Source organism: Anas acuta, chromosome 1 (genome assembly GCF_963932015.1).
Source record: "Anas acuta chromosome 1, bAnaAcu1.1, whole genome shotgun sequence".
Classification (NCBI taxonomy): domain Eukaryota; kingdom Metazoa; phylum Chordata; class Aves; order Anseriformes; family Anatidae; genus Anas; species Anas acuta.
Window position 1 is genome coordinate 64623871 of NC_088979.1, and position 26048 is coordinate 64649918.

Consider the following 26048-nt stretch of genomic DNA (forward strand, 5'->3'; position numbering starts at 1 on the left):
CTTAACATGTTTAGAATATTAGTTTTCCAGAAGAGGCTGATGAACTTTTGTTAGCCCTCAGCTCAGAAATAGTGACTCCTGAGGAAGTTTTGTGAGCAGAGGACATTTACCAGGGCATCCACCGTAGCCTTTTGTAATTCAACCGTGGGCTGTTACCACCCTTTCTCACATCACATTCATTTTTACCCCAAACTGGTGTGGTAGAACAGACACGGTGTAGTCCCTGCTGCCTGCTATTCCATTAGACTTTGTTTGCTACACGTGAAACGGCTTGCCAGCAAAGCTACACTAATATAATACCAACAGAGTCACCTCAGTGGAACCGTTTTGATGAACAAAATAATATACCAGCAGAAAGACTTTTTTTCTTTTTTTTTTCCTTTTTTTTTTTTTTTTTTCCACACGATATTGTTCTGTCTACCTCAGGCAATTGTTTTCATGCTACTGACTGACACAGCAAGGATGGCAAAGCTCTCTGCGTAGACAAGAAGTCCTGAGGGGGGAACAGAATATTCACTGCTGGTTCCGGTTGCATCTCCGTTGTCTCTCTGGGCTGGCTGCTTGCATGAGGGAGTTTGCTTTTAGAGCTGTTTTGCTAGAGATTTGGGGCAGATGTCATTTTTATTTTTCGAATTCTTTTTTTTTAATGTTATTTACTTAAAAAGAGCGCTGGGGTCTAGCATTTCCTGATGCTGTAGGAAATAAAAATTAGGCCAAAAAAAAAAAAAAAGTGCTTTGAGGAAGATCAACAGATAGCCAAAGGACTGTCAATGTTTGACCATTGGGATATATTTACTGAAAGAAGACCCTTTTTGAAGGACAGACTCCATCTGAGCGACTGTGGAAATAGCCTTCTGGAAGCAAGTCTGGCAGGACTGATAAGCAGAGCTTTGAACTGAGAAATGAAGGGTACAGAGTCAGAGACTTGAATAATCTCCACGCGCCCGTAGAACACCAGAGGAGAAAGCCCAGGTACATGAGGATGTGCCAAAGGACAAAGAAATTTCAGTGATCAGAGTGATGGGGAATAAGAAGAAAGAAAGTGCAAAGTGTGATGCGAGCTCCTTCCAAGTCAGCAATACAATGTCAGGAGCAGGTCTTAACAAAGCTGTGGTATGGGGCACAGAAATATTTAACAACACTCTCTGTACCAAAAAAGGGAAGAGCATGAACTAAGCTGACAGGACATTAAGGAGGACAGGTACACACTGGGAGCACAACAGAATAGCAATCATGGCTGGAACACTGGTCTCGAAGCGCATGCATTATTCAGCAAGGCAGAGATAAAGGTGAAGGTGGTGGCAGAGAGCTGAGCGTTAATGATATGAAACACTGCAAAGAAGGACGTGCAGAAGGGATGGCATGCAAAAAGCAGGATTTTCTCCAGTTAGTATCACGTCAGGGGAAGAAGGCAAAAGAGAGTGTTTGGAAAGTGCAAACCCCCTGGTTTGGTCTGGTTGTGGGTAAAGTCAGAAGTAATGCCATTAGAGAGAACGGTTCTGTTGGACTAGTATGCAGAGAAATTTTTACCTTCCCAAATAAAATGACACTAATCATGATAGGATCCAGATATTTCTGGATGTAGTAGTTGGGAAATTTGTTAATAAAACTCTCAGTGAAAAGTGATACTGTTTTAGACTTGGTTTTGGTAACCAATGATTATAGTGAAAAGGAAAAAAAATGTTTCAAGTGATCAGGGATTGGCATTTCCTAATAAAATGGAATTAATAAATGAGCCTGTTAAGAAGATTTAATAAAGGCAGTGTTTGGTAAACTCATGGTATCGATTAGTAAAGTCAGAGTCCAGGCATTAACATGTGAAAGAGGCCTGGAACTTCTGCAGGTCTGCACAACTAAAAGTTTCAGGAATCTGAAGAAGCAACAGATGAAGCTCACTTCAACAAAGGTACATTAGTTTATGACTTTTAAAAGAAAGGCCAGGTGCAAAACAGGGAATGGGACAAAATGTAAAAGGAAAGGACACACCAAAGTCTGTTGGAACTTTCTTGGACAGGATTTATTTAAAAATTAATCAATAAATGCGAAGTTAGGACTAATGGTACAATTAGTCCTAATTGCTCGGAGCTTAGAAGTAAGCAGGAAGACCTGTCCACACTATCCAAGGTGACTCTCATGCTACAGTGTGACCCAGCATTCAAAACAGGTAACTAAAACCCAGCGAGACAGATACAAAAGTGCTTTAATACACACACACCAAAAAAAAAAAAAAAAAAAAAGAAAGAGAGACCTTGTGGGCAGCTCCGAGCACCCATGGGCAGGATTGCTCAATACCATCTGGAAGCACTGCAGAAATATGACTAACATGATCACGAGGAAATAAGAAGAGGCCTGGATAACTTAGCTTGTAAAGCTTAACAAAAAGTGAGGACTGAGAATAAAGAAGCTCACCACAACACATCAAGGTTGCAAGTCAGAAAATATTTCCTAGCTGTTGGAGTCATCAGTCTTGCTGGGGGGAACAGCGAGCACCAAGAATCTGATAGCATTTCAGATTGAGTCTGATACATTGGTGAAAGCAAATCTACAACACTGTTTGACATAAGAGGAGGTCTTGCTAGTCAAAGAAGTCCCTTCCAGTCTTGTGGTTCTAACTACAGCTGAATATCTGAGGGAGGGAGTAAAGGGAGAGATATGTGTGATGAGAGAAGGCCTCCTTCAGTGTTTGATAGATCTTTTAGCTGTTTCTCAAATCCAAACTTTTGCTGGTTTGCCAAACTTAGATTGAAACAGAAAGACACAAATCTTGTAAAAAGCTTTTTGAGTTTGCTTAATATTCAGTAACTTGAATGGTGAAAGAGGAAGAAAATAGGTTTTCATGTAAAATTTAACACGTTCTTTTCCTCAGCTATTCCTGAATACTCAGCTAAACTTTTCCATTTGAAATATAAGCCCCATTCATTGCCTGCCTGCCAGCCAAACAGCAAAAGAGAAAACAAAGTGACCTAGGACATTTGTTTAACACTATCTCATATGAATGCAGTGATGCTTTTTCCCAGTCTGAGGCTAAATCTACTTGCAGAAAGCTAAGGGCTGGGGGCATCCTCCTATGAGAGGCAATGGGAAATTTACTTGTTGGGTTCACTGGGATAATATGTATGGAGTTCTTACAGCTGCTCAGGTGGCTATTTTTCCTCTGTCTACAGGGCTCATCTGCTCCTGCTGCTTCTCCAGAAAGGTCCTTGGAGTGAAGTTTTCAATGAAGGTGGCAGGCCACCCTGAGATATATTCTGAAGAAACTGGTGCTTGAATTCTGCTGCTTTAGAAGGCTATTCTCAGCATCACCATGCTCTTCTCTTGAGACACAGTCAACTTGTGCCATGGCTCTGTCAACTGGCTCATTTCCAGCCCAGTGCAGCAGGCTGTCTCAGGCTGCTGACCTCCCAGGTTTGGTGTTATTGATCCCACCACCAGCTGACACATGAAACCTTGGAGCAAAATAGGCTTTGGAGTATAAACGTCTCTTCTACCACAGCCCAGCCCAGCAGCTCCCTTGCCTTCATAGCTTCCCAAACCATGAGGTCTCACTAACTGGGTAAAGAGAGAAAAATCTGAGAGTTTATTATAGTGTAAATTTAGCTCTGTACAATCTGTGTGTGCTAGCCCTGAGTAAAGCACCCCCATGCAACCACATGAGAAGGTATTCCTATACACAGTTCTGCCAAGTTTCAATTTGGTTTTTGGAGGTCTTTGTTTTGTTTTGTTTTTATGACCAGTCTCATGCTGCTTGGCATTTCCTTTAATGCCTGGCTCCTAGACTCATGTGATTATACAGAAAATGTTTGAACAAAAGTGAGGGTCCAATTTGCTGTCTTGGAGAAAAACTAGAAGACCTCGTGCCTCAGAGAAGCAGCACAAGATGGCAAGAAGAGCAGTGCCAAACTAAACCTGCACATCAATCAGCATCATCATAAATTGATCAAATGTGCTGAGGGCTAGAGTCCAGTTTCTTAGGCATTGTGGCCACCAGCCACAGTATAAGTCAGCCCCATTTTTAAAAGAGAGCACATCCAAGATATTTTGTTTGATAGGGTCAAAATACAGTCACATTCAGTAGCAACAGCTCATCTTGACTCATCCCAAGTCCCTGAGCAGCTTCTCCTTGTCTGCTGTGCCCACGGAGAGGTAGGACAGGATCCGTCTGCCCTAACTTCAGCCACCTGGTTTGGTGCTCTACAACCAAGCTAGCTGCGTGGGTTTCTACTATAATCGCCAGAGCAATGCAGACAGCTTCCAAAGGTGACACATTGCTCCCTTTAATAGGTGCCTAGGAAGGTGGGCATGAATTGCCCTCTGTCTTTCTCCACTGAATACAGAGGCTGTCCAGACTTGGCCAATGCATTACCAGTATGTGCCTAACGTCAGTGAAGATAAATCCCATCTGCAGTCAGTGCTGGATCTGATAACTCAACTGCTGAAGCCACATTTGAAATGCAGACCTTGCTTTTAGAAAAAGGTATCACAAACTTATTGGTCTCAGATGTTCTCTATTCATGGGCACTGCTAAAAGGGGGGAGGGGGGAGGAGGGATAGTAACCCCTTGATTGTGAAATTACATGATTACTAAATGAATATGATTCTCCAGCAGGCTGTTTTTAATGTCTAGGTTGTGTTTCTAATGAAGGAAAACATGTTGTATCACTGATCCATATCGCAGCGCTCATGCTGTCTGCTATCAAGACTAGGCAAGCTCTAAACACAGGATCTCAGATTTTTATTCATACCTGCAGAAATAAAACCAGAAGGTTGGTCTTTTTTAAAATCAAAATAGTCTCTGTGCAGTGTATCTGATTCAAACCATATTGCTAGCAAGGTGGAACCTTGAAATCATTAAGATTTTTCTATGGTAAAAGTTAAAGATTAGAGGGCCCTGAGGAAACAGAACACATGGGCCAAAAGTTTTAAACCCAAATATTAAAGATAGCCAGCCAAGTCAAAACATTGGCATCTACATGAAGGGGACGTGAATTACAGAGGGACCGAGCACCCACTGAGTCTGTTTATTCCCTAGCACTTCTGAAAACTACTCTGACTTTAAATGAATACCTTCATGGGGATGAAGCCACTTCATTTTTGTACAAAGGAATTCATACACTCTTTGCTTTATTAGTGGAACCCCCAAAGGGTTGGGTCCCTTGTCTTTCTCCACCAGCAAGGGAGGAACTATGAGAGTAGTCTTTGGGGCTGACAGATTTTTTTTTTTTTTTATTGGAATCAGAAATAACCCACAGAGAAAAAAAAAATAAAATAAAAAAGGAGAGTCCCATCACATAATTCGCCAATGGTTCAGCAAAATGATTTTGGAGGAACAGATACCTCCCACCACAGCTTAGGGACATGGTTTAGTTGGTGACATTGGTAGTAGGGTGATGGTTGGACCAGATGATCTTGAAGGTCTTTTCCAACCTTAATGATTCTGTGATTCTGTGACTTCAGAAGTTTTGGGATCAAAAGCTGGGCTAGATGGGCTGACCCTTCTGAGTTGCACAGCTGAGTTTCCACAGCTGCTCCTGGCTATGGTCCTCCTGGGGCTGCAGACAGAAATTCATTGCCTTGAGTTACCTCAAGGAACTGTACTCACCTTTCAAGTATGAGAAAACACAACGCTGAAATAATTTCAAAGCCAAAGTTTAACTTCTTTGAATGACAAAACCTTGAATTACTCCAGATTACATGGTAAAAGACAATAGGTGTCATATTTTAGGCTGAAATCCAGTCTTTATGTCCCACCTGACAGAAACAAGCATCTGCTACTGCAGAGCTAAAAGTGGCTCTCCCTCACCAAAGTCAGGGGACCTTTCCTAATCTGCAAGTTGTGACAACAAAACCTGCCATCTGCTGTCCTTCTGGCCTCACACTCCTTGTGGGGTGGTGGCATGGGGTGACTGAAGAAGCAGAGTGGGGAATCCTCCACCGAAAGGCATTGGGGCAGCCATCCTTCCACTGCTCTTCGGCTAAGAGTGGAGGAAAAACTTTTCCTTTCTCAGTTTAAAAGATTCTCTTAGCTGAAACCCATAATTCACATTTGCCAACGTAACCACAAGCCAGGGCTTCTCTGCTGTTCCTGTCCTTCACTGAGCAGCATGGCTTTGGACAAGGCACAAAAGATTTGTCTGTAGACACCTTCTCCACTCGCAGCGTAGTGAGCCCTGGTGCCAAACACAACATCAGGGATGCCAGCCTCAGGGCAAGGCACTCGAAAGCTAAGTAGTGAGACAACTAACTTTTTAGACATGCAAATCCTTCATTGGATGTATTCATAAACCTCTCTAGCCCAACTCTTCATAGGTGGTTAATGAACTGGAGTGTGACTGATTTTTTGTGCCTACTCTGAGACACCCCAGCCCAGTCAGAGGCTGTCTGTTTTATTGTCCATAGCCCTGAAAATACATTCTTGTTTCAGTGTAGACAGAAATTGCTCTTCCTCCCAATTAGAGAACCAGATGAGCATTCCCAGACTCAAGAATGAAAATCTATTCCTGTCTGAGGATATACACATTATGCGTTTCCAATTTCTTGCCTATAAAACCAGTTCAGTGGCAGTGCTCTACTTCATTTTAGCCCTGTGAAGTTGGGTTTGTTTTCACAACCTGGAATAAGTGTGAGGATGTTATTTTTTAATTATTAGGCTCAGAAGATGTCAGAAGTTTACAAGGGATGGGAATTATAAATCACACTTTCACCTCTGAAAATGCGGAATCCGATACAATTTGACCATGCAGCAGAAAATTGATCAGGCAGTCATTACCAACGCCTAATTGTCTTTTTTATGTAGTGGCCCATGGCGTAGCACCATCAGAAAGGATACGGCCCTGGTCACCTTGCCCTTCAGATTCCTTCTGGTGTGTAGGAATTTTTTGCTCTATGTAATAAATAAAGAGAGAGCACCTAAAAACTCTACTTCCAGCTGTCAGGGGACTTAAGAGCTGAATTTCAGATTATTATTATTTATTTATTTATTTTAAGATTTTTCTGCGTATTTGGTCATTCTTTTCCTCAGAAGGTGTAGGCAATCTAGGTAGATGAACCCCGTTTCCAAACCTCATGGTGCCCATCAAAGATGTTTTGGATTTTACAACAAAATAAAAAGGGGGTTGGAAATTAAATATTTTAGGGATTTAAGACTAGGATCCACACTCAACAAAAGATTTAGACTTGTAACTCTTGTTTAGGCTTTTATCTCCCTACTGGAGTCTAGAAGAAATTGGGACCACACAGGCATTTGTAGCCTAAACCCTTTGTTTGGGCTGGCCTTAAATGCCTTAGCAGGGCTAAACTTAGGAGCTATTGGGTGTCAGTGGCACTCAGGTGCCTCATCATCCAAAATCTCTTTGGCAAACGTAACCCGTCCATCCAAGTCCCGTGGGATTTGCAGCATGCAGAAGTGATAGCCAAGGGCATTGGAGAACCTGGGCTGAAACATAAATACAGTTTGAGTGGCTGATGCAAATGCACCTTTTGCTAGCCAAGGCTACACTAATATTTTATGACCTGAGACACAGACAGAAAGATTTCTGTGCTGCTTTGGACCTGCCTGCCAACGTGGAAGACGTATGTAAATACAGCAAAGCCGGTATGTGTCATTAAAGGTGTTGCTCAGACTCTGCTTCTGTAGCAGTAATACAGAAGCAGAGTGAAGGTAAATGTTAAACCTGATGAAAAACCTCTACCCTGGGTTAGCAGAAACGCCTCATTGTAACACGAGGCACTTAGGGGTGGCAAGAGATGCAGAGAGGTGGCAGGTGCCTGTAGAGACTGGCTCTGACCTTATGTGAGCCCAGACCTGCCTTGGACAGTCTCTGTTTCATTTTGCTGCCTCTGCCACGGGACTGGGGTGAGCAAGCTGCTAATCTGGGCAACTCGCTTGGGGCCTCAAATTCATTTTGGGAGGTCCGCTGCCTCCCAAAATAAGCATTGCTCTGGCTGTGAACAGAGGCATGGTCGCAGTGCCCTGGCAAAAGGGCCACGTCGTAATTTAACCTTCAAAATGAGCATACGCTCCAAAGCTTTGGGATCACAGAGCTGCTGGGATGCCAAAGCAGCAGCAGAAACGGGGACCCTCGCTGCCTGCAAGATGCAGCAGCCTGCTGGGGCCCTCCCAGAAGAGGGATGTCGAATATCTCAAATATGCTGGGCTGGGAGGGCTCCCTCCCACCCACCCTCTGCTCTGTTCAGCTTGGGATTTATTCATTCCTCTTTTCCCTCCTTTATCCCGCCCCCCCAAAAAAAGTACCTTTACCAACTCTTCGCATCTACAACGACACAGAAAAAGGCGAATAAATTAAAAATGCACAGGCTGGGGGTTGCTCGGGGGTGGGGGACAGCCCACCGCCCGGGATACAAAGCACAGCAAGGGCACCTCCTCGCTGCCCCATACCGGGGGCGAGGGGGTCCCGGGAGGAGCCGTGCCAAGCCGAGCCGAGCTGTGCCGCCCCCGCTGCTCCCTGCCCTGGCGGCGCGGCACGGCTCGGAGCGGCCTCCGCCCCCCGTTAGATGGCGCTACAGACTTTACAACCACGTGTTTAAAAAAAAAAAAAAAATAGGGGAAAAATCAAAAAGAAAGAACCGCCTCATTGTCCGAAACGGGGACACCCGGCGGTGCGACGTCGCCTCCTCCTCGGGTCCCCAGGGCAAGGTGGGGGTCGGGACCCCCGGTGCCGGTGCTGCTCCCGGGGAAGTTCCCGCACCGGGTGGGACTGGGGGGGTCTTCGGGCCGGTCCCGGGATGGGGCAGCTCGGGCAGAGCCGTGTGCGCGTCCCCGTCCCTCCCCAGCATCACTTTGCCTTTCCCAAAAGCCGCTCGGGCAACCTGCGCGGCGTGCCTGGGCTTTGGGGTTTGGTGTTTCCCTCAGTTCCGTGCGTGTCCCCGCTTTTTGTTTTATTTTATTATTTTATTATTTATTTGGGACGTTCGGGACGCGGCAGTGAGGAAAAAAATAAAAAAATTCAAGTTTCCAGGAATTCAGCCACCGCCGCGGGGAAGCTCCGGGGCGTTGCGCGCCGCAGAGGGGGATCCGGGGGGGATCGGCGCCCGCCCCCCCTTACCTCCCTGCTTCCCCCTTGTCCCCCTTTCCCCCCCCCTTGTCCCCCCTGCCTTGGCCGGCCCCGTCCTGCGGGTGCTGCTCGGTGAAAGCCCCGCAGGCTGCGAGGCAGCCGGTGGCCGATTTGGGCCAGCGGTGTCCCGAGTGTCCCGGTCCCCGCTGCCTTAGGATGGGGTTAGGGCCGCCGGGCGTGTGTGTGGGGGGGGGGAAGCAGAGCAAATCCCTCCGCCCCCCCCCCGAGCTTGGCGCTTGGCTGTGAACTTTCCGCTGGGGTAAGTTCTCCTTTAAGAAAAGGAACTGCTCCTTATGCATATTTAACGCCGGGTGTCTGCAGTGCCCAGATGACGCGGGGCTGGAGGCTCACAGGCAGGACCTGAGTTGTAGGGGAAGTAAAGGAGCCACCCTTCACCCGCACCCTCTCGCTGGGAGCCCCTTGCTCTGAACCCACGTAAGTCGGAACCGCGGGGCTGGGGAGAGGGGGGGGGGGCTCCCGGCAGGGCGGCGAGGGGGCTCTGTGGTCTTCCCCATCACAAACCTGATAATGCGCCGGAGGGCAGGACATCCCGGACTTTATTATTATTTATTAGCGTCGTTTTTCTTATTTTCCTGGGGGCGCGGAGCCGAGCGCAGGCGGGAGGAGCCCCCCGGAGCATCCCCCCGGGGCCGAGAGTGCGGGATGAGGCCGGGCAGCCTCCCCCCGATGGCCATGTGCGCTCCTGGACCCGTCCGAAATGCCAAAATTGCAGGGGGAGGTCAGCCGGGAGCTCTTCCCCCGCAGATCGAGTGGGATGGAGAAAAACTTTGGGTGCTGCGCTCTCGGCGCTTTCCTGCCTTTTAAAGTGAACTTGTTCGAGTGTGTCGCTCCCAACGCGGTTCAGTTGCTGTGCCTTCAAATGAAGTTGCTTTCTCGGTCCTCACTGGGAAAAGCAGACATGTGTCCTCAATTGTATAGTATTAAAAAAAAAAAAAAAAATCTACTAGGTACTTTATGATTCCATCTGGAGAAATTAAAAGCCCAGAGCTGTAATGTTTATTCTTACATAGTTTACAAAAAAAAAAAAAAAATCTAGGGGAGGGGGGGAAATGTGTGAGACACATGTCTCCAAATATAACCAAAGTGCTTTCCCTTCTGGTTAAAAAGTTGCATGCGAATGTTTTCGTTTTAGCACTCCCTGCCACCTGTACTTCGCAGGGAAACTTTTCCTGGCGTTAGCGGCGGAGCACCAATAGTACTTATTAATGGATTAATTATTATTATGGCTGCTGAATTGACTTAAAGTGCTTCGGAGGCCAAACTAATCCATGTTAATCAGTTACAATTAATTGTGTTTCAGCTGCTGTTTTAAACACAGTTTCCCAGAGAGGGGAGAGGAGGCTGCTCGTAGAGGGGGGGGATGCTCCTGGGTGCCCCCCCTGCCCCCGGGGGTCTCTGAGACCCGCTCAGCCCATGCCCGGTGCCCGCATAGGGGTGCGGGGGCAGCTTTGGTGCCAGGCTCCGGGTGCCGAAATCCGCTCAGAGCAGGGGGTGCGGAGCGAGGGGCACCTCCCGGAGGAGATTTTCCCCCCCTCCCCAAGAGCTCGCATTGTGTAGAGGGCAGCAGAGGTGGGGGCTTGTCGTGCTCTGTTTGCTTGGCCGCTTCGGCCCGGGGCTTTTGCTTTGTCCGTGGAGAAAAGGAGGCAGCGGTGGGCAGGAGAGTCAAGGGAGGGGGGAGAGGAGGGAGGAAAAAAAAAAATCCCACAGGGGACAGCGGCGGCTGGGCTGGCCCAGCCGGGCAGGGAGCGAGCCGGGCCGGCTGGTGGCAGAGTTGGGCAAAGTTTGGGAAAGCCCCCCCGGGGGTAGGGGGGCACGCACCCGTTGCCTGCACCCCGGGGGAACCGGCAGGTGGGGGGGCTGCCCCTCTGCTGCCAGGGAACGGGTTTTTCCCTAGGAATAATGCTCCCCCACCTCCAAGCTCCCTACCAAACTTTGGGACGGGGAAAGGAGGAGGGATGGAAAGGGGCCGGGGATACTCGGGGGGCAGAGCCCATCCAGGGGGACACGAGGGGTCACCAAGGCCAGCTCGCACCCCCTAAAGCAAAATCTGCCCCCCTCCCAGCCCTAGCCTTCAATATGATTTATTTTTTTTTTTCTTTTATGGGAGTCCACAAACTGAGAAAATACACTCCTCCCATCCTCTCTGAATTTAGGGTGTTGGGATTTTTTTTTTCAGTTTGATTTTTTTTTTCCATCTCCCACTCCGGCTCTTTCTCAAGGATTCGCCCTCTTCTTCTTCTTTTTGTTTTTATTTTTCATTTTTCCCCATCCCATTGACTCTGCTCAGCTTTTGCATAACACGGGCAAGCAAAGCACCAGCCGGCCCTCCCCTTCTACATGCAGACGGACCTTTCCTGGAGAGCAGCAGACCAAAGAAGCAAAACAACTTCTACCTGCAAGGGAAAACAGTGTGCACCGCCAGCCCCCACAGCTGTAATTGTAATAATATGGAAATGTGGGGAAGGGATGCATTTCTCCCGGGGGAAGGGGACAGACAAGGTGGCAACGGGCGGCAGGGTGGGCAGGGCACCTCTCCCCTGCTCGTCACGCGTGGAATCGTTTTGTCCAGCTGGAGCAGCTCTTGGTCTTCTCCCAGGGGTGCAGGAAGCACAAAAGGAGGCTGCTTTTGATGTGGCACGCGTCCTAAGCAACTTTCTCCCTCTCCCTCCCTGTTTTTATTTCTTTCTTTCGGCTGCGGGGACGTTGGCGCCCGGAGGAAAAAAAAACAAAAAAAAAAAAGAAAAAAAAAAAAACACCCTTTTGCGTTTGTGCAGGCACTTTGTCGTCGGGGCAGCACACCCGCATTAGATTATCGCCGGGGAATTTATTTGCATGCAGCTGCAAAGCCGCAACCCGGCTGCTGACCGCTGCGCATAAAGGGCTGCCGGGGCCGGCCCCTGCCCCGCCGCCGCGGCTCCCAGCGGGAGGGGGGCAGGATGCGGACCCCCCCCCTCGCCTCGCCCCGTGCTTTTTTTTTTTTTTTAACTCCCGGCACAGCCCCGAGGGGTCCCGAGGCTGCAGGTGCGTGCGCCCCAAGGCCAAAAGGGGCGCTCGGCGGCCTTTTTGGAGAGCACCCCGAGGTGCGAGTCCCCAGCATCTCCAAGGGCTTTTTTTTTTTTTTTCGGTGCTTTGAAACCTCCAGTCGTCCTGCTGGTCGTTTTTCCCCCCTTGTCCCCTCTCTGAAGCCCGGGCAAGCAAGCTGGTAACCTTTGAAGCAAGGACTTTAGGCTCTGACCACCTCCGCTGTCCCCAGACCCCTTCCCCACGCACACAGCCGCGTGGGTTTGGCAGCACCCAGCATCTCCGCGGCTCTCCTCGGGCCTCCATCCACCTAGGTCCAACCTAGACCACCGGACTAGGTCGCCAGGTCTCCTTCACCTCCTCCTAGAGAGCCAGGAGGTCCCCCGGCCTCGGACCCCAAGGGGAGAAAAAAGCCCCGGGAGGGGCCGGGGGTTCCCTTCTCTGCGTTGCAGGATGGGGTTAGGGGACCCCCCTCTCCGTCCCCCTGCCCCGACCACAAGCATGGGGCTGCAGGGGTGGAGACCCCACTGTCACAGCCCGCTCCTCCCCAGCCTCCCACGGCGCTGCGTGGGGATCTCGTTCTGCCACGCGGGGCGGGGAGGGGGAGCCTGTCGGTCTGTCCTTCTGCTCCCTGCAAAAGGAGCAGGACGCGGGTTTCGGCGGCCGGGAGGCAGCCCCCGGGGCTCGCCCCGTCCCCGCGTGGGAGCTGCGCGGAGCCCCCCGCGTGGGGCGGCCGCGGCGAGCCCCGGGAGCTGGAGCCGTGGGCGCTGCCAGGGGAGCAGAGAGCAGAGAAATGGGAGCAGGACTGAGGGAGAGAAGGGTTTTGGCAGCCTCCGTGCGGAGCGGGGTGCGTGGGCAGCTCTGCGGAGGGTGCTTGGGTTTGGGACGGCGGCCGGAGGGGATCGCTCCTTCCCAGGAGATGCTTCCCTATAGGGGCGTCGGGATGCAGCTGGGGGCCGAGGAACAAAGCGGGCATCTCCCGTCAAGGTGACTGACTGGTCCCCTTCCTTTGTTCCTGCCATTGTTAATGACGGGGCTCGCTCAGCTCCGGCCTCGGCCCTGCTCTACGCGGCGTTAACATCGCCTTGGCAGGGCAATTGAAAACCCCAAACCAAACCCCACCGCGACATCGAGGGCGTCAAACCCAAGCCTAGCTCTTCAGGTAAAAGCCGCCTCTTCTGGGCCGCTGAGGGTGATGCTGCCATCTCGCCTGGGAGCCACGGAAATCCACCTACCATTCATAAGATTAGGCACATCCATATCCATCGGTAACACCTAAGGGAGACGCTAACCCCATCCCTTAGCCCAAAAGAGCATTATTTTCAAACGTTCACTGCTAGAGCACAAGGGAACTCTCACCATTAAAAATAAATAAATAAATAAAAAGAAAGAAAAAAAAAACTAACAAAATAATTCTTTTAATTACGATCATCTAAACGTAGCAGAAAACCTGAGTGTTTATTGACTCGTTTTCTTCTTCTCGAGGTAGCGGATGGTATTTAAAGTTCAACATTTCACACAGCTCCTTGTTTAGTTTAATTTCCCCGACAATCTAGGTGATTTCGGCAAACTGAGTTAAGAATTTTTGTACACATTTGGGTATGGATCTGCATAAAATAGAGAAGGCAGCAGAACTGGAGAGCAGATAATTTATTATTTTAGGACGAGAAGGAAATGTATGTTTGCATGTGTGTGGGGGTGTGCGAGAGAGAGAGAGAGGGAGGGAGAAACAAATGGAGAGCCTTGCACCTTACATTTGGTCTGTGGCTTTAGTGTGGTCTCTGGAACAAATATCTATTAGATTTCTTTGAGAAATGTCCCACTCGGGCAGATGGGCCCCTGTTTTGAATGAGAGATCTAGAAGATGAAAGAAATGTATGTTTCTCCAGCACAATTCTTCACCAAGCCATTTTCCCCCCCCTTTTAGAAAGATTAGTTTCAGCTCTGCTTTCCTGGGCCCATTTTCTGTCGGGGCAGGGATATAATAATGATCAATGCCCAGCAGTTCTCATTTCTTTTGTACTTGGTAAATATTCGGGATGCTTTGGACTTGGCAGGGAGGTGGAGAGGTGGACCCAAACTCAACCTCTGGTGTCCCCATCCTCTAGCTCTCACCTGCAGCCACACAGAGGGGGAAAACCCCAAGGAAACAAAGAAAAACAGCCGAAAGAAACCCCAATCTGAAGCCTCCTACCACCAGGCACTTGCTTTTGGTATTTCAGCCTCGTGCTGGGCGAAGTGCTCCACCAGGCTTTACGCGAGTAGCCCCGAGTGTACAGCAATAGTGCTCCAGTTGGAAATGGAGCCTGGAGTTGTTGAGCAAACAGCCCCTGCTCGGCTGTAGCGCGCGCTCAATGCTCTACAGTCAGCTCGATGGAGCGCTGGCAGGGAAGCATCACCAAGCACTTCCAAAACTAATAACAAAAAGGTTACTATATATAAAACGTTTCTACATCCCACACTGCCTCAAGTTGTTTAAATTTCGGTTTTCTGCACATAAATATAGCAGCCATGCGGTTCCCCATTAGCCAGCCCCTGCTTTTTTAAATCAATTCATTTCAATTTGAAAGGATGGCCCCGGACGCAAGACAGTCAACAATCCTTTGGCTTTCTACACTCAACATGGACCTGGGAAAGAAATAGCGTCTGTCTTTGTCATTTCACACGCCTATCGCGGTGCCTTGACGTTGGGTTTAAGAGCAGGCCTACTCCCGACGAGGGCAGCAATCCCCAGCTGTTTTCCCCTTTCTAATCCATTTCCCCCCATCTCATCTTAGGCTCCCTCTGAGGAAAGACCAATTCTGCTGGCACCCTGTATCTGGACTTCGGCGGGCATGGCATAGCAGCAGGATCTGAAAGCACCATCCCCATAGATAAAAATCCTCCTCTGCACTACGCGACTTGCAAGAAAGGCAACAAGGGGACACGTGGAGAGCCCAAACGTCTGGCATCGAGGAGCCAAGATCCACCTCGCACTGCCCTGAAGGAAAGTTTGTTCCCAAACTGATTACGTTGTGGTGTTCAGTGCTGTTGTCAAATCGGTTTGAACCATCCCAAGTGTAAAATAAAGATCTCTGCTCGGGTACGCCCGTCGTGCCAGTGAGCGTGTCTTGCTAACCCTCTTCTGTTTGCCTTGAAGGTATCGAGCTGATGTAGCGCTGTCTTTTCACCCCACCAACGTGCGCAATAGGAACAATTCAGGAAAGTTATGTTTAGCTTTTTTTTTTTTCCCCCTTGCAGCTGAAGAAATGCAAGCTATCAGAAACAAGCCTATGTTTGAAGGTACAGTTTTCAACACGTGAGTGGGAAACATATGTACTGGCACAATCCTGCTGCTCCGCAAGGGCTGCGTTCGGATTTTGGCTTTTAATCTCAACTCTGTTAGGGAGAGGGAGAGATGCAAAATGGAAGGGAACGTGATTATTTGTGCTGTAGCCTTGTGATAGTCATCCTATAACCGTTGGGAAGAGAAGCAAAACACTCTGCTAGAGCTCTGGGTGAGCCTGAGATTCAGGGGGACTCGAGTCTTCACAGGTTCTCACTTCACTGCCTTTCTTCCCTCGGTGTTTGTTATATGGGGTTCTTTTTTTGTCTGCTGTTCTACGTTTTAAAGTGAGTAGAGGCTAAACCCTGCTGAGAGAGCTCCCTCCCTCCCTCCATCACAAACTCACGTTTGAAAACGTCTACCCCCCTTGACCACCCCCCTTCAAGCCATCCTCCCCCTTTCAGGGGAGAAAAGAAAACCTCAAAAGAGAGTGAGAGAGAAGGGGGTTGGGAGGGAAAAGGGAGGGGAGACCCCCTGATTCCTCGGTGACCTGCACAGCTCGGACAGCCCTCTGAGTTCCCCTTCCCCTCCTGTGGACAAACCCCATCAGAAAAACACATGCCCGGACCCAAGCAACTTTTAATGTGGTTTGGGTTTTTTACAATTCAGTTTATGTTTTAGTACTTCCAAGAGGGGGGAAAAATAAAGGTGGGGATGGGGAGGGGAAGGGAGGAAGTTAGGATTTAGCCTTTTGCTGCTGAAAAAGCACCATAAAATAAAAAACCATAGCCAAGAAGAAACTAAGCGAGCCTGTCCCACAGCCAGCCTTCCCTACGAGGGAGCTGAAGGCACACACAATAGCACACAAAATACAGCAGCTCCAACTCTTAATACCAACACCCTGCACTCACTGCCATGCTGAAACCCCCTGGCCTGCTCTTGGTGGTGCCCTTCAGAGCGGCCACCTTCTGTCCCGCTCTGTGGCCTCCGTCCCCCCTGCCTGGGGACTCGAGACTTGGCAGGAAAGTTTCTGCGCTGCTGCAGGCGTATATACACACACAGGGATCTATGTTATCCACACACATGCACACACAGCTTTATATATAGATACGCATGTAGGTGTAGAGTCTATGTTTAAATACTCCTATATATACACACACAGTCCTCCTAGGATGAGGTCATTCCACAAGATCTGGCTGCATCGAACGCCAAGATCTTATCTCCGCCGATCTAAGAGCAACACAGACGACACGCTAGCAGAAGTGGAAAGAAATTTGGGAGACAAACATTCAACAAGGTGTCCCTGGAGGCCCCTCTGCCGCCCTCCCCAGCCCAAGCACCCACTCGCTGCTTGCCTGAGCTGCGCCCTGCAGCATGGGGCTGAGCCCTCCTGCTGCTGCACCTTGAAGTTTTCCCCCCTTTTTCTTTCTTTTTGCACTGATACTCGCCTCCCTAACGCGCTGGTGGGCTGCAGCTTAATACATATATGCATTTTTCCCCCGTGGCTCTGAAAGTCTTCATGTTTTTTTGATTTCAGCAAACCGAAAACGGAAGGGGGGGAGAGAGGATGCTTGGCTGCAGGACTCCGAAAGGTTTCGCTTTCCAGCTATCAGCAGCGCCAGGAGACAGCTCCATTAAAAAAAAAAAAAAAATAAAAAAAAAAAGTAGTTTTCCACTGCTCTTGAAAAGCCGTTATTTTTTACATCGCTTTTAGGGAGATAGATTAACAAAACATCACATTTCAAGCCACTCTGATCTGTAATTAAACGGGGGAGCCGGTTTGTATTCTCCTATGGCTTTTACAGAAGTTGCAGTGATCCAAAGTCAGGTTGCTGTGTCAGAGTGGCATTTTTATTAATGAGAATACAAAAAGCTTGCATATTCTTAGCCCGGCTTGAATTTAGTTGCTAAGCAACCGCTGTATGGTAATTCATCCGCGAAATTTAAATCGGGGAGAAAGGATCGTGCGGTTTTTTGCTCAATGGGCGCCACGAGGAACACAACTTGTGGGACCCGCAGCAGCCGCCGCCGCCACCGAGCCGCCCGCCCGCCGCACCCCGGCACGGCCCCGGACCCACCGGAGCCCCCCACAAGGTCCTCAGGGGACGAGGACGGGGTTTGGGGTCGGACTTAGGGTCGGGGTTGGGGCCGGGAAAGGGAGCGGTGGCCGCCTCGTCCGGGCTGCCCACGCGTGGGGCGCCCGCGAGTGGCCTCGGCCCCGAGGGGTCCCGGAGCGCCCCGGTGCCGCTGCTCGTTTGGCGGCGGGGAGGCCGGGAGGGAGGCTAGCCTCCCCTCGATCAGGCCTTAACCCCTCCGTTTTTTGTCTCACCAAAGCCTCTGTCGGGCAAAGGAGAAGGAAAAAAAAAAAAAAAAAAAAAAAGGAAAAAAAAAGGAAAAAAAAAAAAAAAGAAAAAAAAAAAAAGAAAAAAGCAAAGCTCCCTACTGCTGTGTCATTGATACCACGGGGTCGCTCGCTCCCTTTCTTTTCGCCTTTCTCAAGCCTCCCATTGAAGGCTGCACCCGCTCAATTATCGCAAACTGCAACTGAAAATCCTGGTGGGCTCGCTGGCCATGTGCCTTCGCTGCCCTCAGCCATCCTCCTCGCCCTACCTGAGCTCCTGGGGGCCTCGCCACCTCCTCCTCGCCTTCAACCCTTCCTTCCTCGCCCGCATCCGAGGCCAGGACTTGTTGCATCCCTTTTAGAGTTTGATTAATTACCCTGGAACTTAAGCAAACTACACTGCATGTGGCGAAGGAGCTCATGCCTACAGTGCTGTCCCGCAGCTGCCAGCCCCAGACGTGATTTTACGCTCTCGTGCGAACTGGAACAAATAGGACTGTGCCCCTAAAGGGCTACCTGCGTAAATAGATGGAAGTAGCAGCTTGAAGGCGTCGAGCATTTATTACAAAAATAAACGAATAAATACGACAATATTGTTGTTGCTTTCAACAGGATAAATATTTTACAAATATATAATTAAAAAAAAAAAAAACGGATTGTTAAGATTATTTCAAATGTTACACTCATTGATAAAATTATCGGAACCGATTATTCCCTAAGCGTTCCAAGAAAACCCGGCCGTACAAAACGAGTTGGAACATTGCAATGTGCAAACACGAGTCACTACATTAAAGCAGGAGGATTCTTTAGAGATCACTTCCGAGAGGGACCGCTGCGTTTTTCAACCAAGGCAGAGCTCTTGGCTGAATCCCGGGAAACACGCGGCCCGGCAGCGGTGAGGTGAATATTTAAATACACCTGAAAATGATTTATTGTACACAGACGAGACGGGGGAAGGATGGGATGGGAGTGAGAAGACCAGGGCGTAGCAGAGGACCGCAGGAGATGAGAATGTAAACTATAAATAATCACATCTCGGGATTACCCAGACTGAGCAAACATAACTTTGTAAAAGCATTTGGCTTTCCTTTAGGTAGGAAGAAAAAAAAAAATAAAAAAAAAAGGAGGGAGAAAAGGAAAATGATGCCGACTCAGTCACCAAGCACAGAACACTGATATTATAAATGAACACAATTACGAAATTCATTAGGAGATCTGGCGATCTATAACAATATTTTCATTATTTACACGTGTAACAATATCACCCTTAACGCCAAACCTCTCCGTGATTATCTACCCCTGGTTATCTCGCAGGCTCACAGCCCTGAAATTCCCAAATACATTCAGAGGATTCAGTTTCGGGGGGGGGGGGGGGGGAGGAGGATGATGGGGGGGTGACGGGGGGGAGCGGAGGGGGGACACGAGCGCGGCCTCACTTTTTTGTGCATGACGAGCAGACGGAACCGGGCACATTTTACAAGTCCCTACAACCGCAAGCTACCAGAGCCTTTAAATCCCAGCTCCTCGTACGCAGCAAAACCGCAAAGGTTGCCTTCTAATGGCAACCAGCGCCAAGCCTGGATGTTAGCTCTTTGTTGCCAGCCAAATCCCAGGAACCGAACCCCGCCGAGAAATGTCACCAGCCCTTCCCCGTGCCCCACGGCCCCCTGTGTCCCCCCCACAAGGTGCCAGCACCGGGTGTCCCGAGCGCCCGCCGCCTGCGCCCCGGGGCCGGTTCCCATAAGCGCGACACCGGCCGGGCTCCTGCTACAGCGAACAAAGAAGCAGCGTCCTTTACCCTTTCAGGCTTTTTTTTTTTTTTTCCTTCTCCCTTTGTGTTTTATTTTTTTTTAATCACCGTTATCACCGTTATTATTTGTTCTTCCGTGTTAGCAGGGCCTTTAGGGTTTCCCGGGTCGAACCGGCGGTGCTGTTTGAGCGGCGTTCGCGTACCGCATCCCGGCACGCTCGGCTCGCCCGTGATTTATGGACTGACACCGGGCCTATCTGCAAGGAATAAATGTTTTGTTGTTTCTACGGCGGTTTTCTGGGGTTTTAACCCCTGCGTCCATAGCACGTAGAGAAGCGAGGGATGGGGAGGGTGGGGGAGGAGAGGGGGGAGCGGTCGAGGGGGAGGGAGAGGAAGGCGAGGAAGGAGCCACGGACTGGATGGATCATAAAAGCAAACCTTATTCTCCCGTACAGCGTTAGTGGGGGCGGGCTGAGGCGTTAAATGCAGCAGCTATCCGCTTCCCACCACGTCCCCGGCTCAGAATGAAGCGAGCCGAAACGGTCAGTCACTTGTCCGCACATCGCCATAAATTCAGCGGATAAATTTGACAGGCTTACCCACCGCATCCAGCGGCAGCTTCACCGCCACTAACACGCACGCTTGCTCGCGAAGAAGGTATGGCAGCACTACCGCAGAGAGAGAAAAACAAAACAAAACAAAACAAACTCCTGCTACACCACTTCACACCCCATTGAAAAAGCCTAAACCAACCACAAACAACAGCAGCAGCAGCAACAGAAACGGTGAACCGTGCGGAGGATGCTGGAAGCATTATCCTGTATATCCTTCTGGGGAAAAATAAGAAAAAAAAGCACCCTCTCCTTCGATAAATTAAACCCCAATCTTTGCACAGACACGAAATGCTTCAAAAGAATTGATAGCTCGCCCCCCTCCCCTCCCCGAGCCTTAGTTTGAGAAGAGAGAAAACAAGAGTGAACTTTTGGAAACATCCCTGCTTTCAGCATCGGCCATTGATTATCGGCGGATACACTCGGGCATGCCCTGCCCCTGAAGGGCGATCCTAAATCCAAACGCCACCATCCCCTCTCGGAGAAACGTGGCCCTTTATCACCTCTAATCTCGCCTCACTTTCCCATGCCACGGGGTCCCTGTGCGGGTGGAGGACGGTATTAATAATTTTGACTGAGAAAGAGCGAGGATTGTGCTGAGCACCCGGCGGGGATGCTGGCAGGCTGCAGCCCCAGGGACCCCGAGCGGTGTGCGGAGAGCAGGTTGGGCTTGGGGGAGCCCCTCACATCAGCTTTTGCAGCATTTGCCTTCCGAGAACTTTTTTTTTTTTTTTTTTTTCTTTCGACACAGTGGTTTATGCATCAGACACAGACTCTTTCATTCTAACAAATTTATTTTCTCAATCAGCTCTTACGGAATCACTACTCAAATTAAATTACAATCAAATTATCACATCAAAAGATACCCTTATTACCTAACAACTGTCCATATTTTCATTTCATTTTGATTTGTGCTCGTCTGAAAAAAACACGTAATACAAGATCTGGGGAAAAAATAAATTACCGTTTTGCAGCAGTTCATAGGTATTCTGAATAAAATATTAAAAGAAGTCATTTAATGAAAATATAAAGCAAATTTTTTTTTTTTTTTTTTAGATCAACAACGGATCTAACAATTCTATATTGCCGTCTTTTTGAAAAGTCTGTTTATTAAAACCTACCAAAAACACTGCTTGGAAATGGCAGTATTATATAATCACATCCACAGCACCCATTCAATCAAAGTTGGCAACGGATTTAGGAGAGGAGAAGTTCAGATAAGTGCAGCTGCAGATGCTCAGTCCTTCTAAATCCCTTTATCTGAATCAGTCCAGAAATAAAAAATAAAAATATTAATAAAAAAAATATTAGCAGTGGATTTTTTTTTTTTTATGACTCTTCCATGGTGATTGGCAGCCGTCAGGAGCAGGACTTTGACAGCCCTGAATTATTTCCCTTTCTCTCGCTGGTTCCCTTAATTCATGCAAAGTCCTTCTACAGAGCTCGAACTTTAGGGACCAACAACCTCTCCTTCTCCCACCCTCCCCCCGGTGTCTGTCCCTCCCCCCTCTCTCCTCGGGGTCAGTTTTCGGTGTGCGGGCATTTATTTCCATATTTTTGTTCTATAGCTATACCTATATATATAGATAAATATATATATATGTATTTGCTTCCCTATGCAGTCTGCTTGTTTTTAGTGCTGTGTGCATATTTTTTTTTTCCTGGAAAAAGTGGCCCTTTTCATTTTTGCAGAATATATAGCTATATAGATATATATGTTTTCAGAGTGGATGTCTGCCTTGCACCAAAATTCTCCAGTTTGGCCAAGAAAAACAGGGTGCTGGAATGCAGCAGGCCCCCTCTGATTAATCAGATTATTTTGCTTCTGCTTCCCTTTTTTTTTGGATTGCTCCCATTTAAGAAAAAAAAAATAAAGGAAAGAAAAGAAAAAAAAAGAGGGGGAAAGAAAAAAAAAAGGGGAAGAAAAAAAAATAAACAAGGAGGAAAAATAAAAGGGAAAAAAAAGAGAGGGAGAAAGGGGGGGAAAAAGTTTCTGTGATTCAGAGAACAGAGCCCTTTTGGGGATAGGGGGGAGAGTGCAGGGGGGGGGAGGAGGGGAGAGAAGAGGTGCAGACATCAGTGGCGTTCCTCGCTGCGAGAGAGGGGTAAGTGGGGGAGTAAAAAAGCAAAACCCTAAAGAAACCAAACGAAAACCCACCCGGCCAACCCCTGTTCCCACAAGCAACCCCCCGACACATCTGCAGTTTTGGTGCATTACCGCATCTCCGCCCCGTTTTACCCAGCACAGTCTAAACGCTCTCGCTCGGATCCTTCCTCCACCGCTCCCTCTCGGTCTCGCTCTCCCATATAGATATATATATATAGATGCACGCCTCTATCCATATATATATAAACACGAGCAGTCTGAACGAGCCTGGACCGTGTGTGTGTGTGTGTGTACGTGTGTGTGAGTGCGTGCGTGAGGGTGTGAGTGTGAGTGTGAGTGTGTGTGTGTGTGTGTGTGTGTGTGTGTGTGTGTGTGTGTGAGCGAGCGGGTGTGCGCGGCGCTGCCGCTGCCGGTACCGCTGCCCGGGGCCGGTGCCGGGGCCGGTGCTGGGGCCGGGGCCGGTGCGGCGGTGCCCGGCCCGGCCCGGCCCGCGGTGCCCCGAGCTCCCTCCCCGTCCCCCTCCATCCCCGGCCCTGTCGGTGCCCCTCACTGCACGCTCGTCTGCAGTCCGTGGTGAGGGGGCGGCGTGTCGGAGTTGACGGTGCCGACCTGCGAGTAGACATCGTCGGGGGTCTGCTGCTGGATCCCCGGGGGGGTCATCCGTTTCTCTTTCTGCCTCCGATTGCAAAACCAAACCCTGACCACCTCCTTCTCCAGCTGCAGGCTGTCCGCTAGGTTCGTAATCTCCTGGGCGGAGGGCTTGGGGCATTTCAGAAAGTGGCTCTCCAAGGCCCCCTTGACACTCACCTCGATGGAGGTCCGCTTCTTCCTCTTCCTGCCCTGCGCCGCGATCTTGTCGATGCTGGTGGGGCTGCCCGTGGAGGAGTCGGCTTCCTCCAGCCACTTGTTCAACAAAGGCTTCAGCTTGCACATGTTCTTGAAGCTGAGCTGCAGGGCCTCGAAGCGGCAGATGGTGGTCTGCGAGAAGACGTTGCCGTAGAGGGTGCCCAGCGCCAGCCCCACGTCGGCCTGCGTGAAGCCCAGCTTTATCCGCCGCTGCTTGAACTGCTTGGCGAACTGCTCCAGGTCGTCGGAGGTCGGCGTGTCCTCGTCCGAGTGCGGGTCGTGGCTGTTGACGCCGCCGTGGTGCGCCGGGTGGTGCCCGGGGTGCTGGTGGTGGTGGTGGTGGTGGTGCCCGGGGTGCTCGCCCAGCTCCGGCGTCTCGCCGCGCACCAGCCCGGGGTGCACCAGGCTCTGCCCGCCGGGGGGGGGGCTCAGCATGCCGTTCACCGTGAAGCCCCCGGGCTGCGAGTAGAGGAGCGACTGCTGCTGCTGCTGCCCGCCGGCCATGGAGGGCAGGTGGGCGGCCGCCGCCGCCGCGCCCCAGGCCGCCGGGTGCCCCTGGTGCGGGGGGCCCAGGTGGGGCGCCCGGTGGTGCAGCGCCGCGCCCGAGTGCAGGTCGTCGCGCCCGCCGCCGCCCTTCACGTCGGGCGGCGGCGGCGGCTGCTGGGGGCTGCCCGTCATGCCCACGGGGCTGCCGGACCAGGGCGAGCCGGCCTCGGCGGCGGCGGCGGCGGCGGCGGCGGCGGCGGCGGCGGCGTGGGGCAGGGCTGTCACCCACTGGTGGGCATGGCTCAGCATATGGCCGCCGTTGCTGGCGGCCATGGCGCCCGGCATGAAGTCGCTCTGGACCATCTTGGCCGCCGGGTCGCCGCGGTAGCCGCCCGCCGCCACCGAGGTGACGGCCACGCCGCCCGGCTGCATGCCGCCGCCGCCGCCGCCGCCGCCGCCGCCCGAGTCCGCGTGGACGATGGAGCCGGCCGCCAGGATGCCGGTGCCGGGGAGGTAGGGGTTAGACGTGGCCGCGGCCATCCCGCGCCCGCCGCCGCCGCCGCCCGCCGCTCGCCCCCGCCGCGCCGCCGCCGCCGCCGCCGCGCCGCCGGCTGCCGGCCGAGCGCCCTTGCCCGCCGCTGCCGGGGCCGCTGCCGGGGCCGCCGCCCGCGCCGCCGCCGCCGCCGCCGCCGCCGCCGCCTTCCCAGCCTCGCCGGGGCGCCGGGGCGCGGGGTTCACCTGCTAGCGCTCCGCGCCGCGCCGCCGGCCGCCCGTCCGCCGCCCGTCCTGCCTCGGCTCCGCGCTGCCTTCGCCTTGCCTTCTTCTCCTCCTTCCCCTTCTGTGGTCGTTGTATTTTTTTTTTTTTTGGCTTTTTTTTTTTTCTCTCTCTCTCTTTTTTTTTTCTCTCTCTCCGGGAAAAAAAAAAAAAAAAAAAAAGAAAACACACAAATTGTATACGGAACGTGGAGGGGGGGGGTTGTCCTCCGCCGCCTGCTCGCTGCTCGCTGGGAGGAAACCAAACAAAGGCTAAAAAGCGAAAAAGAAGCGGCGGGGGGGGGATCGGAAAGCCCCCGTGCCTTCTCCCCTCCGCTCCCCTAGGAGTACATCTCCACCTCGCAGCCTTCCCCTCTCCGAGCGAAACTTTTCCTTTTCTTCTTTCCTTGAAGGCTCGGGGCGGCGGGGGGCTCTTTTCCTCCTCTGTCTCTCTGTCTCTCTCTCCGCCTCTCGCCTCGGCTCCTCGGTCTCCTCTTTGCTCTTTTATCTGCAAGTTTTTGCTCGGTGTCCTACGAAAACTTCCCGTGACGATGATGATGGTGGCGGTGGCGGCGATGATGCATTGCTCAAAGTTGTGCTGCCGCCGGAGCACTTTGTCCCCTTTGAAACAAGAGTCCTGCCGGAGCCTTCTTGCTAGAGTCACAGGCTGGATAAGACATCTTTTTGTTTTTTATATATATATGTATATATATATATAGATTTCTCTACCTTTCCTTTAAGCGGTTGGAAAAAAAAAGAAAAAGTGGAAAAAAAAATCAGCAAAAGTTGAATTTTCTCGGTACCTCGCGGATTGTTTCTCTCTCTCTCTCTCTCTCTCCTCTCTCTCTCTCCTCTCTCTCTCTCTCTCCTTTTTTTTTTTTTTTTTTTTTTTGGTGTTTGTTTTGCTTTTTTATTTTAATTCCAGCGGCCGCTCGAGGGAGGAGGCGGAGGAGGAGTGCCTTGCCGGAGAGGTGTGCGTTATGTGCGTGTGCATATATGGTATCCTTTATACACTAACTCCGGCGGGCAACTTGGGCTGCCGGGCTCGCGGCGCGCACTGGCGGGGCCGGAGTCCCGCCGCTCGCCTCTCCCCGCCTCCCTTCCCTCCCTCCTCCCTTCCCTCCCTCCCTTCCCTTCCCCTCCCCTCCCCTCCCTCCCTCCCTTCCCTCCCTCTCCCGGGCCGTGCCCGCGCCGCCCCCTCCCCTCCGCCCTCCCCGTCCCCTCGCCCGCCGCCGTCTGCCCGCCGCCCCCCCCCCCCCCCTCGAGGACCCCCCCCTCTCCAAAGCCCCCCGGTCCCCGTCCCCTCGCCCGCCGCCGCCCCCCATTGGCCGCCGGGCCCCCTTCCGGCCGTTCCGATTGGCTGCCCGTTAATTTAGGCAAAGCGCAGTCGGGGCTGGAAGTCGCCCCCCCCCCCCTCCCCAACCCCCCCCCCCTTTTTCCCCGGCCTCCCTCCGCCGGCCTCTTCCCCCCCTTCCTCCTCCTCCTCCTCCTCCTCCCCGCCTCCTTCCCTCCAGCCGGCCCTCCCCTCCTCCCCTTAACTCTTCGTGCACAGAGAGAGAGAGAGAGAGAGGGGAGGGGGGGGCACACACACCGAGGGGGGGGGATTTATTTTTATTTTTTTGGGGGGGTCCTCATTAACAACGAGCAGCGCCGGGGACGGCCTCCGCGCAGCCTCCCCTCCCGTCTCTCTGCCTCCCCCCGCTCCTTTTGTCCTCCCCCCGTGTCCCGAGCCCCCCCCCTCCAGCCTCCGTCCCGCCGTCATGGGGGGGGGGGGCT

The 26048-nt window shown here is 51.3% G+C and overlaps 1 protein-coding gene and 1 long non-coding RNA gene across 2 annotated transcripts; one reads left to right on the forward strand and one right to left on the reverse strand.

Annotated features, from left to right (window-relative positions):
- The first annotated feature begins 8667 nt into the window (after nucleotides 1-8667).
- LOC137855575 (uncharacterized) lies at nucleotides 8668-15198 on the forward strand. Its single transcript, XR_011095805.1, has 2 exons — nucleotides 8668-9506; nucleotides 14891-15198. It is a non-coding gene; the product is annotated as an uncharacterized lncRNA (long non-coding RNA).
- A 5658-nt stretch (nucleotides 15199-20856) lies between these two features.
- On the reverse strand, nucleotides 20857-25368 carry POU3F3 (POU class 3 homeobox 3). The gene has a single exon (XM_068679848.1). The coding sequence runs from the start codon at nucleotides 24057-24059 to the stop codon at nucleotides 22734-22736; it is 1326 nt and encodes a 441-aa protein (XP_068535949.1). The 5' UTR covers nucleotides 24060-25368; the 3' UTR covers nucleotides 20857-22733.
- Nucleotides 25369-26048: the final 680 nt, after the last annotated feature.

Bases quoted from the DNA above. Each gene is read 5' to 3' on its own strand.
- POU3F3 (XM_068679848.1), bottom strand. From the start codon at position 24,059: ATGGCCGCGGCCACGTCTAACCCCTACCTCCCCGGCACCGGCATCCTG.